Source organism: Patagioenas fasciata, chromosome 34 (genome assembly GCF_037038585.1).
Source record: "Patagioenas fasciata isolate bPatFas1 chromosome 34, bPatFas1.hap1, whole genome shotgun sequence".
Taxonomy (NCBI): domain Eukaryota; kingdom Metazoa; phylum Chordata; class Aves; order Columbiformes; family Columbidae; genus Patagioenas; species Patagioenas fasciata.
Genome location: NC_092553.1, coordinates 3,165,771 through 3,178,742, shown reverse-complemented (window position 1 = coordinate 3,178,742; position 12,972 = coordinate 3,165,771). Strand labels below are relative to the sequence as shown.

General features: G+C 64.5%; 1 protein-coding gene across 1 annotated transcript; it reads left to right on the top strand.

The window, feature by feature from the left end:
* The first annotated feature begins 750 nt into the window (after positions 1-750).
* On the top strand, positions 751-12,079 carry EMC10 (ER membrane protein complex subunit 10). The gene is made up of 7 exons (XM_071801015.1): positions 751-880; positions 1,909-1,975; positions 2,056-2,162; positions 7,426-7,530; positions 9,127-9,305; positions 11,167-11,260; positions 11,893-12,079. Exons 1-7 carry the CDS (start codon positions 806-808, stop codon positions 12,001-12,003), a joined length of 738 nt encoding a protein of 245 aa, XP_071657116.1. The 5' UTR covers positions 751-805; the 3' UTR covers positions 12,004-12,079.
* The last annotated feature ends 893 nt before the right edge of the window (positions 12,080-12,972 follow it).

Below are 12,972 nucleotides of genomic sequence, written 5' to 3'. Positions count from 1 at the left end.
CCTCCCTGTCCCCCCAGTCCCTCCCAGTCCATCCCAGTCCCCCCCGTCCCTCCCGTTCCCTCCCAGTCTATCCAGGTCTATCCCAGTCCATCCCAGTCCCATCCACTCCTTCCCAGTCCCTCCCTGTCCCCCCAGTCCCTCCCAGTCCATCCCAGTCCCTCCCAGTCGTTCCCGTCCCCCCCAGTCCCCCCCAGTCCCATCCAGTCCTTCCCAGTCCATTCCAGTCCCATCCAGCCCTTCCCAGTTCCCCTAGTCCCTCCCGTCCATCCCAGTCCCTCCCAGTCCATCCCAATCCCATCCAGCCCTTCCCAGTTCCCCTAGTCCCTCCCGTCCATCCCAGTCCCTCCCAGTCCCATCCGGTCCTTCCCAGTCCATCCCAGTCCCCTCAGTCCCTCCCAGTCCATCCCAGTCCCATCCAGTCCTTCCCAGTCCATCCCAGTCCCCCCCGTCCTTCCCATTCCCTCCCAGTCTATCCAGGTCTATCCCAGTCCCTCCCAGTCCCATCCAGTCCTTCCCAGTCCCTCCCTGTCCCCCCAGTCCCTCCCAGTCCATCCCAGTCCCATCCAGTCCTTCCCGTCCCCCCCAGTCCCTCCCAGTCCCATGCAGTCCTTCCCAGTCCCCCCCAGTCCCATCCAGTCCTTCCCAGTCCATCCCAGTCCCCCCAGTCCTTCCCAGTCCCGTTTCCCGCCCCCAAGTCCATCCCAGCCCCGCCCCCTTCCCCTCTAACCCCGCCCCCTTTCCCGCCAGCCCCGCCCCTTTCCCGCCAGCCCCGCCCCTTCCCTTCCCGTGGTGCCCCGCGGCCAAGATGGCGGCCCGTGTGCTGCTGGTGGCGCTGCTGGCGCTGGGGGGCGGCGGGAGCTGCCGGGGGCTCGGCCTGCGGGTGAGCGGGGACGGGACGGGGGACAAGGGGACCGGGCCGGGGGTGGCACGGGGGGGACAAGGGGACCCGGACGGGGGTGGCACGGGGGGGACAAGGGGACCGGGCCGGGGGTGGCACGGGGGGGACAAGGGGACCGGGCCGGGGGTGGCGGGGGGGACAAGGGGACCGGGCCGGGGGTGGCAGGGGGGGGCAAGGGGACCCGGACGGGGGTGGCAGGGGGGGACAAGGGGACCCGGATGGGGGTGGCAGGGGGGGGACAAGGGGACCGGGCCGGGGGTGGCACGGGGGGGACAAGGGGACCGGGCCGGGGGTGGCGGGGGGGACAAGGGGACCGGGCCGGGGGTGGCAGGGGGGGACAAGGGGACCGGGCCGGGGCCGGGAATGGCGGCCCGCGGGGCTCCACGGGGGGCGGGTTCTGTGCTGGGGGGGGCACGGATATCAACGAGGAGCCGGGTCCCCTTGTCCCACATTGTCCCCGTTGTCCCCTGCTGGAGTCCCCCCTCTCCTTGTCCCCTGTTGTCCCCCATTGTCCCCACTGTCCCCCATTGTCCCCACTGTCCCCCATGTCCCCTGCTGAAATCCCACCTCTCCGTGTCCCCCCTTGTTCCCAATGTCCCCATTGTCCCCTGCTGGAATCCCAACCCCCTTGTCCCCCATGTCCCACTTGTCCCCAATATCCCCAATGTCCCCATTGTCCCCTGCTGGAATCCCACTTCTCTGTGTCCCCCCTTGTCCCCAATGTCCCCATTGTTCCCTGCTGGAATCCCACTTCTCTGTGTCCCCCCTTGTCCCCAATGTCCCCATTGTTCCCTGCTGGAATCCCACTTCTCCGTGTCCCCCGTTGTCCCCAATGTCCCCATTGTCCCCTGCTGGAATCCCACTTCTCCTTGTCCCCCCTTGTCCCCAATGCCCCATTGTTCCCTGCTGGAATCCCACTTCTCCGTGTCCCCCCTTGTCCCCCCTTGTCCCCCATGTCCCCCCTTGTCCGCCCATGTCCCCATTGTCCCCAATGTCCCCCTTGTCCCCAGCCCGGCGAGGGCCGCGACGCCGAGTCCTGCGGGCTGGTGCTGCCGCTGGAACACTCCTTCGAACCGGGTGAGTCTGGGGGACACCGGGGGACACGGGGGGGACATCGGGGACCCCCCCGTCCCCGTCCAACCCCCGTGTCCCCCCAGGTGACGCCCCCCGGTTCCGCAAGCGGGGGACACTGAGCTGGAGCCCTGGTGGGGACCTGGTGCTGGCGCAGAAGCCGCTGGGAGAGGACGAGCGCGCCCGGCTGCGGGTCAGGGGCTGCGGTGGCACTGTCCCCTGTCACCCCCCAGGAGGTGACACTGACCCCTGTCACCCGCCAGGAGGTGACACTGTCCCCTGTCACCCCCCAGGAGGTGACACTGACCCCTGTCACCCGCCAGGAGGTGGCACTGTCCCTGTGTCCCCCAGGAGGTGGCACTGTCCCCTGTCACCCCCCAGGAGGTGGCACTGTCTCTGTCCCCCATGGGTCACACTGTGTCCCCCAGGAGGTGGCACTGTCCCTGTGTCCCCCCCAGGAGGTGGCACTGTCCCCTGTCACCCCCCAGGAGGTGGCACTGACCCCTGTCACCCGCCAGGAGGTGGCACTGTGTCCCCCAGGAGGTGGCACTGTCCCTGTGTCCCATAAGAGGTGACACTGTGTCCCCCAGGAGGTGGCACTGTCCCCTGTCACCCCCCAGGAGGTGGCACTGTATCCCCCAGGAGGTGGCACTGTCCCTGTGTCCCCCCGCCAGGAGGTGGCACTGTGTCCCCTGGAGGTGACACTGTCCCCTGTGTCCCATAGGAGGTGACACTGTCCCTGTCCCTCTTGAGGTGATACTGTGTCTGTCCCTGCAGGAGGTGGCACTGTGTCCCATAGGAGGTGACACTGTCCCCATCCCTCCCCAGGAGGTGGCACTGTCCCTGTCCCCCCAAGGTGACACTGTATCCCATACGAGGTGTCCCTGTGTCCCATAGGAGGTGACAGTGTCCCTGTGTCCCATAGGAGGTGACAGTGTCCCTGTGTCCCATGGGAGGTGACAGTGTCCCTGTCCCCGCAGGAGGTGTCCCTGTGTCCCATAGGAGGTGACAGTGTCCCTGTGTCCCATAGGAGGTGACAGTGTCCCTGTGTCCCATGGGAGGTGACAGTGTCCCTGTCCCCGCAGGAGGTGTCCCTGTGTCCCATAGGAGGTGACAGTGTCCCTGTGTCCCATGGGAGGTGACAGTGTCCCTGTCCCCGCAGGAGGTGTCCCTGTGTCCCATGGGAGGTGACAGTGTCCCTGTGTCCCATAGGAGGTGACAGTGTCCCTGTGTCCCATAGGAGGTGACAGTGTCCCTGTGTCCCATAGGAGGTGACAGTGTCCCTGTGTCCCATGGGAGGTGACAGTGTCCCTGTCCCTGCAGGAGGTGTCCCTGTGTCCCATGGGAGGTGACAGTGTCCCTGTCCCCGCAGGAGGTGTCCCTGTGTCCCATGGGAGGTGACAGTGTCCCTGTGTCCCATAGGAGGTGACAGTGTCCCTGTGTCCCATGGGAGGTGACAGTGGCCCTGTCCCCGCAGGAGGTGTCCCTGTGTCCCATGGGAGGTGACAGTGTCCCTGTGTCCCATGGGAGGTGACAGTGTCCCTGTCCCCGCAGGAGGTGTCCCTGTGTCCCATGGGAGGTGACAGTGTCCCTGTGTCCCATAGGAGGTGACAGTGTCCCTGTGTCCCATGGGAGGTGACAGTGGCCCTGTCCCCGCAGGAGGTGTCCCTGTGTCCCATGGGAGGTGACAGTGTCCCTGTGTCCCATGGGAGGTGACAGTGTCCCTGTCCCCGCAGGAGGTGTCCCTGTGTCCCATGGGAGGTCACAGTGTCCCTGTGTCCCATAGGAGGTGACAGTGTCCCTGTGTCCCATGGGAGGTGACAGTGTCCCTGTCCCCGCAGGAGGTGTCCCTGTGTCCCATGGGAGGTGACAGTGTCCCTGTGTCCCATAGGAGGTGACAGTGTCCCTGTGTCCCATGGGAGGTGACAGTGTCCCTGTCCCCGCAGGAGGTGTCCCTGTGTCCCATGGGAGGTGACGGTGTCCCTGTGTCCCATGGGAGGTGACAGTGTCCCTGTCCCCGCAGGAGGTGTCCCTGTGTCCCATGGGAGGTGACAGTGTCCCTGTGTCCCATGGGAGGTGACAGTGTCCCTGTCCCCGCAGGAGGTGTCCCTGTGTCCCATGGGAGGTGACAGTGGCCCTGTCCCCACAGGAGGTGTCCCTGTGTCCCATGGGAGGTGACAGTGTCCCTGTGTCCCATGGGAGGTGACAGTGTCCCTGTGTCCCATGGGAGGTGACAGTGTCCCTGTCCCCGCAGGAGGTGTCCCTGTGTCCCATAGGAGGTGACGGTGTCCCTGTGTCCCATGGGAGGTGACAGTGTCCCTGTCCCCGCAGGAGGTGTCCCTGTGTCCCATGGGAGGTGACGGTGTCCCTGTGTCCCATAGGAGGTGACAGTGTCCCTGTCCCCGCAGGAGGTGTCCCTGTGTCCCATGGGAGGTGACAGTGTCCCTGTGTCCCATAGGAGGTGACAGTGTCCCTGTCCCCGCAGGAGGTGTCCCTGTCCCCCATAGGAGGTGACAGTGTCCCTGTCCCCGCAGGAGGTGTCCCTGTCCCCCATAGGAGGTGACAGTGTCCCTGTCCCCGCAGGAGGTGACAGTGTCCCTGTCCCCTACAGGAGGTGTCCCTGTGTCCCATAGGAGGTGACGGTGTCCCTGTGTCCCATGGGAGGTGACAGTGTCCCTGTGTCCCATGGGAGGTGACAGTGTCCCTGTCCCCGCAGGAGGTGTCCCTGTGTCCCATAGGAGTTGACGGTGTCCCTGTCCCCCATAGGAGGTGACAGTGTCCCTGTGTCCCATGGGAGGTGACAGTGTCCCTGTCCCCGCAGGAGGTGTCCCTGTGTCCCATGGGAGGTGACAGTGTCCCTGTGTCCCATGGGAGGTGACAGTGTCCCTGTCCCCGCAGGAGGTGTCCCTGTGTCCCATGGGAGGTGACAGTGTCCCTGTCCCCGCAGGAGGTGTCCCTGTGTCCCATGGGAGGTGACAGTGTCCCTGTGTCCCATGGGAGGTGACAGTGGCCCTGTGTCCCATGGGAGGTGACAGTGTCCCTGTCCCCGCAGGAGGTGTCCCTGTGTCCCATGGGAGGTGACAGTGTCCCTGTGTCCCATGGGAGGTGACAGTGTCCCTGTGTCCCGTGGGAGGTGACAGTGTCCCTGTCCCCGCAGGAGGTGTCCCTGTGTCCCATAGGAGGTGACGGTGTCCCTGTGTCCCATAGGAGGTGACAGTGTCCCTGTCCCCGCAGGAGGTGTCCCTGTGTCCCATGGGAGGTGACGGTGTCCCTGTGTCCCATGGGAGGTGACAGTGTCCCTGTCCCCGCAGGAGGTGTCCCTGTGTCCCATGGGAGGTGACGGTGTCCCTGTGTCCCATGGGAGGTGACAGTGTCCCTGTCCCTGCAGGAGGTGTCCCTGTGTCCCATGGGAGGTGACAGTGTCCCTGTCCCCGCAGGAGGTGTCCCTGTGTCCCATGGGAGGTGACAGTGTCCCTGTCCCCGCAGGAGGTGTCCCTGTGTCCCATGGGAGGTGACAGTGTCCCTGTCCCCGCAGGAGGTGTCCCTGTGTCCCATGGGAGGTGACAGTGTCCCTGTCCCCGCAGGAGGTGTCCCTGTGTCCCATGGGAGGTGACAGTGTCCCTGTGTCCCATGGGAGGTGACAGTGTCCCTGTCCCCGCAGGAGGTGTCCCTGTGTCCCATGGGAGGTGACAGTGTCCCTGTCCCCGCAGGAGGTGTCCCTGTGTCCCATGGGAGGTGACAGTGTCCCTGTCCCCGCAGGAGGTGTCCCTGTGTCCCATGGGAGGTGACAGTGTCCCTGTGTCCCATGGGAGGTGACAGTGTCCCTGTCCCTGCAGGAGGTGTCCCTGTGTCCCATGGGAGGTGACAGTGTCCCTGTGTCCCATGGGAGGTGACAGTGGCCCTGTGTCCCATGGGAGGTGACAGTGTCCCTGTCCCCGCAGGAGGTGTCCCTGTGTCCCATGGGAGGTGACAGTGTCCCTGTCCCCGCAGGAGGTGTCCCTGTGTCCCATGGGAGGTGACAGTGTCCCTGTGTCCCATGGGAGGTGACAGTGGCCCTGTGTCCCATGGGAGGTGACAGTGTCCCTGTCCCCGCAGGAGGTGTCCCTGTGTCCCATGGGAGGTGACAGTGTCCCTGTGTCCCGTGGGAGGTGACAGTGTCCCTGTCCCCGCAGGAGGTGTCCCTGTGTCCCATGGGAGGTGACAGTGTCCCTGTGTCCCATGGGAGGTGACAGTGTCCCTGTCCCCGCAGGAGGTGTCCCTGTGTCCCATAGGAGGTGACGGTGTCCCTGTGTCCCATGGGAGGTGACAGTGTCCCTGTCCCCTACAGGAGGTGTCCCTGTGTCCCATAGGAGGTGACAGTGTCCCTGTCCCCTACAGGAGGTGTCCCTGTGTCCCATGGGAGGTGACAGTGTCCCTGTCCCCGCAGGAGGTGTCCCTGTGTCCCATAGGAGGTGACAGTGTCCCTGTCCCCGCAGGAGGTGTCCCTGTGTCCCATAGGAGGTGACGGTGTCCCTGTGTCCCATAGGAGGTGACAGTGTCCCTGTGTCCCATGGGAGGTGACAGTGGCCCTGTCCCCGCAGGAGGTGTCCCTGTGTCCCATGGGAGGTGACAGTGTCCCTGTGTCCCATGGGAGGTGACAGTGTCCCTGTCCCCGCAGGAGGTGTCCCTGTGTCCCATAGGAGGTGACGGTGTCCCTGTGTCCCATGGGAGGTGACAGTGTCCCTGTCCCCGCAGGAGGTGTCCCTGTGTCCCATAGGAGGTGACAGTGGCCCTGTCCCCCATAGGAGGTGACGGTGTCCCTGTGTCCCATAGGAGGTGACAGTGTCCCTGTCCCCGCAGGAGGTGTCCCTGTCCCGCATAGGAGTTGACGGTGTCCCTGTGTCCCATAGGAGGTGACAGTGTCCCTGTCCCCGCAGGAGGTGTCCCTGTGTGCCATAGGAGGTGACAGTGTCCCTGTCCCCTACAGGAGGTGTCCCTGTGTCCCATAGGAGGTGACAGTGTCCCTGTCCCCGCAGGAGGTGTCCCTGTGTCCCATAGGAGGTGACAGTGTCCCTGTCCCTACAGGAGGTGTCCCTGTGTCCCATGGGAGGTGACAGTGTCCCTGTGTCCCATAGGAGGTGACAGTGTCCCTGTGTCCCATAGGAGGTGACAGTGTCCCTGTCCCCGCAGGAGGTGTCCCTGTGTCCCATAGGAGGTGACAGTGTCCCTGTGTCCCATGGGAGGTGACAGTGTCCCTGTCCCCGCAGGAGGTGTCCCTGTGTCCCATGGGAGGTGACAGTGTCCCTGTCCCCGCAGGAGGTGTCCCTGTGTCCCATGGGAGGTGACAGTGTCCCTGTGTCCCATGGGAGGTGACAGTGGCCCTGTGTCCCATGGGAGGTGACAGTGTCCCTGTCCCCCATAGGAGGTGACGGTGTCCCTGTGTCCCATAGGAGGTGACAGTGTCCCTGTCCCCGCAGGAGGTGGCCGCCCAGGACGGGCTGTACCGGGTGCGGGTTCCCCGGAAGCCCCCGGGTCCCGGGGGGGCCGGCGGTGCTGAGTGGGTCACGTCCTTCGTGCGGGCGGTGAGTGGGGGGACCCCCGATGTCACCACGTGTCCCCCCACTTTGCCACCGTCACCCCCTGGTCTCCCTTGGTGTCCCTGTCATCCCTTGTCCCTGTGTCACCCCCTGTTCCTTACCCACCCCCTCATGTCCCTCTATCGCTTCATGTCCCCTCTTGTCCCCATGTCCCCAGTGTCCCCTGCTGGAGTCCCCTTGTCCCTCATTGACCCCCATTGTCCCCATTCACCCCGTGGCCCCAATGTCCCTATTTTCTCCTTGTTCCTCATTGTCCCAAATGTCCCCATTTTCCCTGTGTCCCCTAATGTCCCTATTGTCTTTTTCTCCCACAATGTCCCCATTGTCCCCATTCTCCCTGTGTCCCCCAATGTCCCCTGTGTCCCCCAATGTCCCCATTCTCCCCAATGTCCCCATTCTCCCCACTGTCCCCCATTGTCCCCGATGTCCCCATTCTCCCCATGCCCCCCATTGTCCCCTTGTCCCCCATTGTCCCCAGTGTGCCCTGCTGGAGTCGCACTTCTCCTTGTCCCCCATTCTCCCCATTGTCCCCCATTGTCCCCAATATCCCCATTGTCCCCCAATGTCCCCATTCTCTTTTTCTTCCTCAATGTCCCCATTCTCTTCTTCTCCCCCATTGTCCCCCATGTTCCCCATTGTCCCCCATGTCCCTCAATGTCCCCATGTCCCCAGTGCGCCCTGCTGGAGTCCCGTTGTCCCCCATGTCCCCCCATTGTCCCCAATGTCCCCATTGTCCCCGTTGTCCCCAGTGCGCCCTGCTGGAGTCCCATTGTCCCCCATTCTCCCCATGTCCCCCCATTGTCCCCAATGTCCCCGTTGTCCCCGTTGTCCCCAGTGCGCCCTGCTGGAGTCCCATTGTCCCCCATGTCCCCCCATTGTCCCCAATGTCCCCCATGTCCCCGTTGTCCCCAATGTCCCCATTGTCCCCATTGTCCCCGTTGTCCCCAGTGCGCCCTGCTGGAGTCCCATTGTCCCCCATTCTCCCCATGTCCCCCCATTGTCCCCATTGTCCCCAATGTCCCCATTGTCCCCATTGTCCCCAGTGCGCCCTGCTGGAGTCCCATTGTCCCCCATTCTCCCCATGTCCCCCCATTGTCCCCAATGTCCCCGTTGTCCCCGTTGTCCCCAGTGCGCCCTGCTGGAGTCCCATTGTCCCCCATGTCCCCCCATTGTCCCCAATGTCCCCCATGTCCCCGTTGTCCCCAATGTCCCCATTGTCCCCATTGTCCCCGTTGTCCCCAGTGCGCCCTGCTGGAGTCCCATTGTCCCCCATTCTCCCCATGTTCCCCCATTGTCCGCAATGTCCCCATTGTCCCCAATGTCCCCGTTGTCCCCAGTGCGCTCTGCTGGAGTCCCATTGTCCCCCATGTCCCCCCATTGTCCCCTATGTCCCCCATGTCCCCGTTGTCCCCAATGTCCTCATTGTCCCCATTGTCCCCATTGTCCCCAGTGCGCCCTGCTGGAGTCCCATTGTCCCCCATGTCCCCCCATTGTCCCCAATGTCCCCATTGTCCCCATTGTCCCCCATGTCCCCATTGTCCCCAATGTCCCCAGTGTCCCCATTGTCCCCGTTGTCCCCAGTGCGCCCTGCTGGAGTCGCGCCTGTCGGACCAGCTGTCCCTGCACCTGGACGTGGCCGGGAACGTGGTGGCCCTGGGGCTGGTGGCCCTGGGGACGTGTCGCGGCGCCGAGGTCGGGGACGCCGACCTGGAGCTCTTCAACAGCTCGGTGGCCCTGAGACAGCCCCTGCCCGCGGCCACGTGAGCTGGGGACACTATGGGGACATGGGGACAATCTGGGGACTTGGGGACACTGTGGGGACATGGGGACAGTGTGGGGACACAGGGACACTCTGGGGCATGGGGACACGGGGAACATGGGGACATGGAGACACTCTGGGGACATGGGGAACATGGGGACATGAGGGTGACACTGGGACACTCTGGGGACATGGGGACATGGGGACACTGGGACACTTTGGGGACATGGGGACTCTCTGGGGACATGGGGAGACTGGGGACATGGGGACACTCTGGGGACATGGGGACACTGGGGACACTTTGGGGACATGGGGACACTCTGGGGACATGGGGCACTGGGACACTTTGGGGACATGGGGACACTCTGGGGACATGGGGACACTTGGGGGACATGGGGACACTGGGACACTTTGGGGACATGGGGACACTCTGGGGACATGGGGAGACTGGGGACATGGGGACACTGGGACACTTTGGGGACATGGGGACACTCTGGGGACATGGGGAGACTGGGACACTTTGGGGACATGGGGATTCTCTGGGGACATGGGGACACTGGGACACTTTGGGGACATGGGGATTCTCTGGGGACATGGGGACACTGGGACACTTTGGGGACATGGGGACACTCTGGGGACATGGGGAGACTGGGGACACTTTGGGGACATGGGGACACTCTGGGGACATGGGGCACTGGGACACTTTGGGGACATGGGGACTCTCTGGGGACATGGGGAGACTGGGGACACTCTGGGGACATGGGGACACTGGGACACTTTGGGGACATGGGGACACTCTGGGGACATGGGGACACTGGGACACTTTGGGGACATGGGGACACTCTGGGGACATGGGGACACTGGGACACTTTGGGGACATGGGGACTCTCTGGGGACATGGGGAGACTGGGGACACTTTGGGGACATGGGGACACTCTGGGGACATGGGGAGACTGGGGACACTTTGGGGACATGGGGACACTCTGGGGACATGGGGAGACTGGGACACTTTGGGGACATGGGGACACTCTGGGGACATGGGGACACTGGGACATTTTTGGGACATGGGGACACTCTGGGGACATGGGGACACTCTGGGGACAAAGGGGACATGGGGACACTCTGGGGACATGGGGACATAGGGGACATGGGGACACTCTGGGGACTTGGGGACACTCTGGGGACATAGGGGACACTCTGGGGACATGGGGACACTCTGGGGACTTGGGGAGACTCTGGGGACATAGGGGACATGGGGACACTCTGGGGACATGGGGACACTCTGGGGACATAGGGGACATGGGGACATAGGAGACATGGGGACACTCTGGGGACTTGGGGACACTGGGAGGTGTGTTTGAAGTTTTTGGGGGTCCTATGAGTGCTGGAGTGGGGGTGAAGTTTTGGGGGTCCCATGGGTGCTGGGGGGTGAAGTTTTGGGGGTCCCATGGGTGCTGGGGGGTGAAGTTTTGGGGGTCCCGTGAGTGCTGGGGGGTGAAGTTTTGGGGGTCCCATGGGTGCTGGGGGGGGAAGTTTTGGGGGTCCTGTGAGTGCTGGGGGGTGAAGTTTTGGGGGTCCCATGGGTGCTGGGGGGTGAAGTTTTGGGGGTCCCGTGAGTGCTGGGGGGTGAAGTTTTGGGGGTCCCATGGGTGCTGGGGGGTGAAGTTTTGGGGGTCCCGTGAGTGCTGGGGGGTGAAGTTTTGGGGGTCCCATGGGTGCTGGGGGGTGAAGTTTTGGGGGTCCCATGGGTGCTGGGGGGGGAGTGGGTGTTTCCAGCTCTGGGTTGGGGGGGTAGGGGGGGACCCCATGGAGGGGGGGGGTAGGTTTTGGGGGTCCCTGACCCCCCGCTTTGGACCCCCCAGCCCCGAAACGGCCGCGTTCATCCGGCACCTGGAGCAGGAGCAGGCGCAGCGGGGGCGCAACCCCCCCGAGCAGCGCTCCTTCTTCGCCAGATACGTGGGTACCCCCAAACCTGCACCCCAAAACCCCCCCGGGGCCCCCAAAACACCCCCAGGGTCCCCAAACCCCCCCTTGACCCTCAAAACCCTCCCAAAACTCCCCAAATCCTCCAGTGCTTCCCCAAACTCCCAACCCCCCTGCACCCCCCAAACAACCCCCCCAGAGCCCCCTCTTGGGGTCCCCCCCAAATGCTGCAACCCCCCAGACCCCCCAAACCCCCCCAGGGCCCCCAAAACCCTCCCAGGCCCCCCAGACCCCCAAAACACCCCAATTCCCCCCCACTCCCACCACCCTTGGGGTCCCCAAAATTCCTCCTGTCCCCTCCCCCCCAAATTCCCCCAAACCTCACAGCCCCCCCAGTTTTCCAAAGGAGGGGGTGGGGGGGTCCCCGTGGTGGATTTGGAGGGGTCACTGGAGTGGATTTGGGTGTCATGGGGGGGGTCCCCGGGGTGGATTTTGGGGCCCTGGGGTGGATTTGGAGGGGTCCCCAGGGTGGGTTTGGGGGTCATGGGGGGGGGGGCGCCGGGGTGGATTTTGGGGGATCATGGGGGGGTCCCTGGGGTGGATTTCGGGGTCACAGGGGGGTCCCCAGCGCGGATTTGGGGTGACCCCCCCCCCATGTCCCACAGTGGATGTACATCATCCCCATCGGCCTCTTCCTCATGATGTCCGGAGCCCCCGACGCGGGGGGGGGACAAGGGGGGGCCACGGGGGGCGGGGGGGGCACGGGGGGCAGGTGAGACCCCCCCCTCCCCCCCCCAAACCCCACCCTATGGTGGGGGGGGGGGCAGTGAATAAACCTCACTGTGACCCCCCCCACACACCTGCTGCTTGTCGGGGGGGCAGCCCGGACGCCTGGGTCCGTTTGGGGGTCCCAGTTTGGGGGGGGGCACCCCCAAATTGTTTGCCCCCCCCCCGGCGCCACGTGTGCGCTGGGTTAATACACAGGGCGAGGTGGGCGTGGCCTCCGGGGTGGGAGGCGGGGCCTCGCGGAGTGGCGAGGCCTGATTGGTGGGGTGGGCGGGGCTTGAATGGAGGAGGCTGGTGGGCGGGGCTTGTGCTGGGTGTCTGCGAGGTCCCTGCGCCCGCCGGCTCAGCCGCGTTCGTTGCGTGTGTGCGTGGGGGGTGTGCAAGAGGCGCGTGGGGATGCGGTGCACACGTGTTTGCACACGCGTTTGCACACGCGTTTGCACACGCAGGAAGTGACCGTGCACCGATAGAACAGGCCTGGGCGGGGTCTCTCAGCAAATGGGGTTTAATTAACAGTTTAACGAACCCGGCACACGGAACAGGGCAAAAAGGCCCCGCTCAGACCCCCCCGAATCACCCCCATGTCCCCCTGGTGTCCCCATGTCCCCCCACGGCCCCATTGTCCCCATGTCCCCCCATGTCGCAGTGACCCACAAGTGCTATAGGGTCCTAGAGCCCCCCAGTGACCTGGAGTGACCCCCAGGGTCCTAGCGCCCCCCCAGTGACCCTGAGTCATGTCCCCATTGTCCCCCATGTCCCCCACATCCCCATTGTCCTCTGATGTCCCCCATTGTCCCCCACATCCCCATTGTCCCCCAATGTCCCCTACATCCCCATTGTCCCCCAATGTCCCCTACATCCCCGTTGTCTGCATTGTCCTCTGATGTCCCCCACATCCCCATTGTCCCCCTTTGTCCCCATGTCCCCCACATCCCCATTGTCCCCCAATGTCCCCATGT

Excerpts from the sequence above, each read along its gene's own strand:
- EMC10 (XM_071801015.1), top strand. The coding sequence starts at position 806 with ATGGCGGCCCGTGTGCTGCTGGTGGCGCTGCTGGCGCTGGGGGGCGGC. Across the intron at positions 1,976-2,055 it reads GGAACACTCCTTCGAACCGG|GTGACGCCCCCCGGTTCCGC; the intron begins GTGAGTCTGGGG and ends GTGTCCCCCCAG. Across the intron at positions 9,306-11,166 it reads CAGCCCCTGCCCGCGGCCAC|CCCCGAAACGGCCGCGTTCA; the intron begins GTGAGCTGGGGA and ends TGGACCCCCCAG.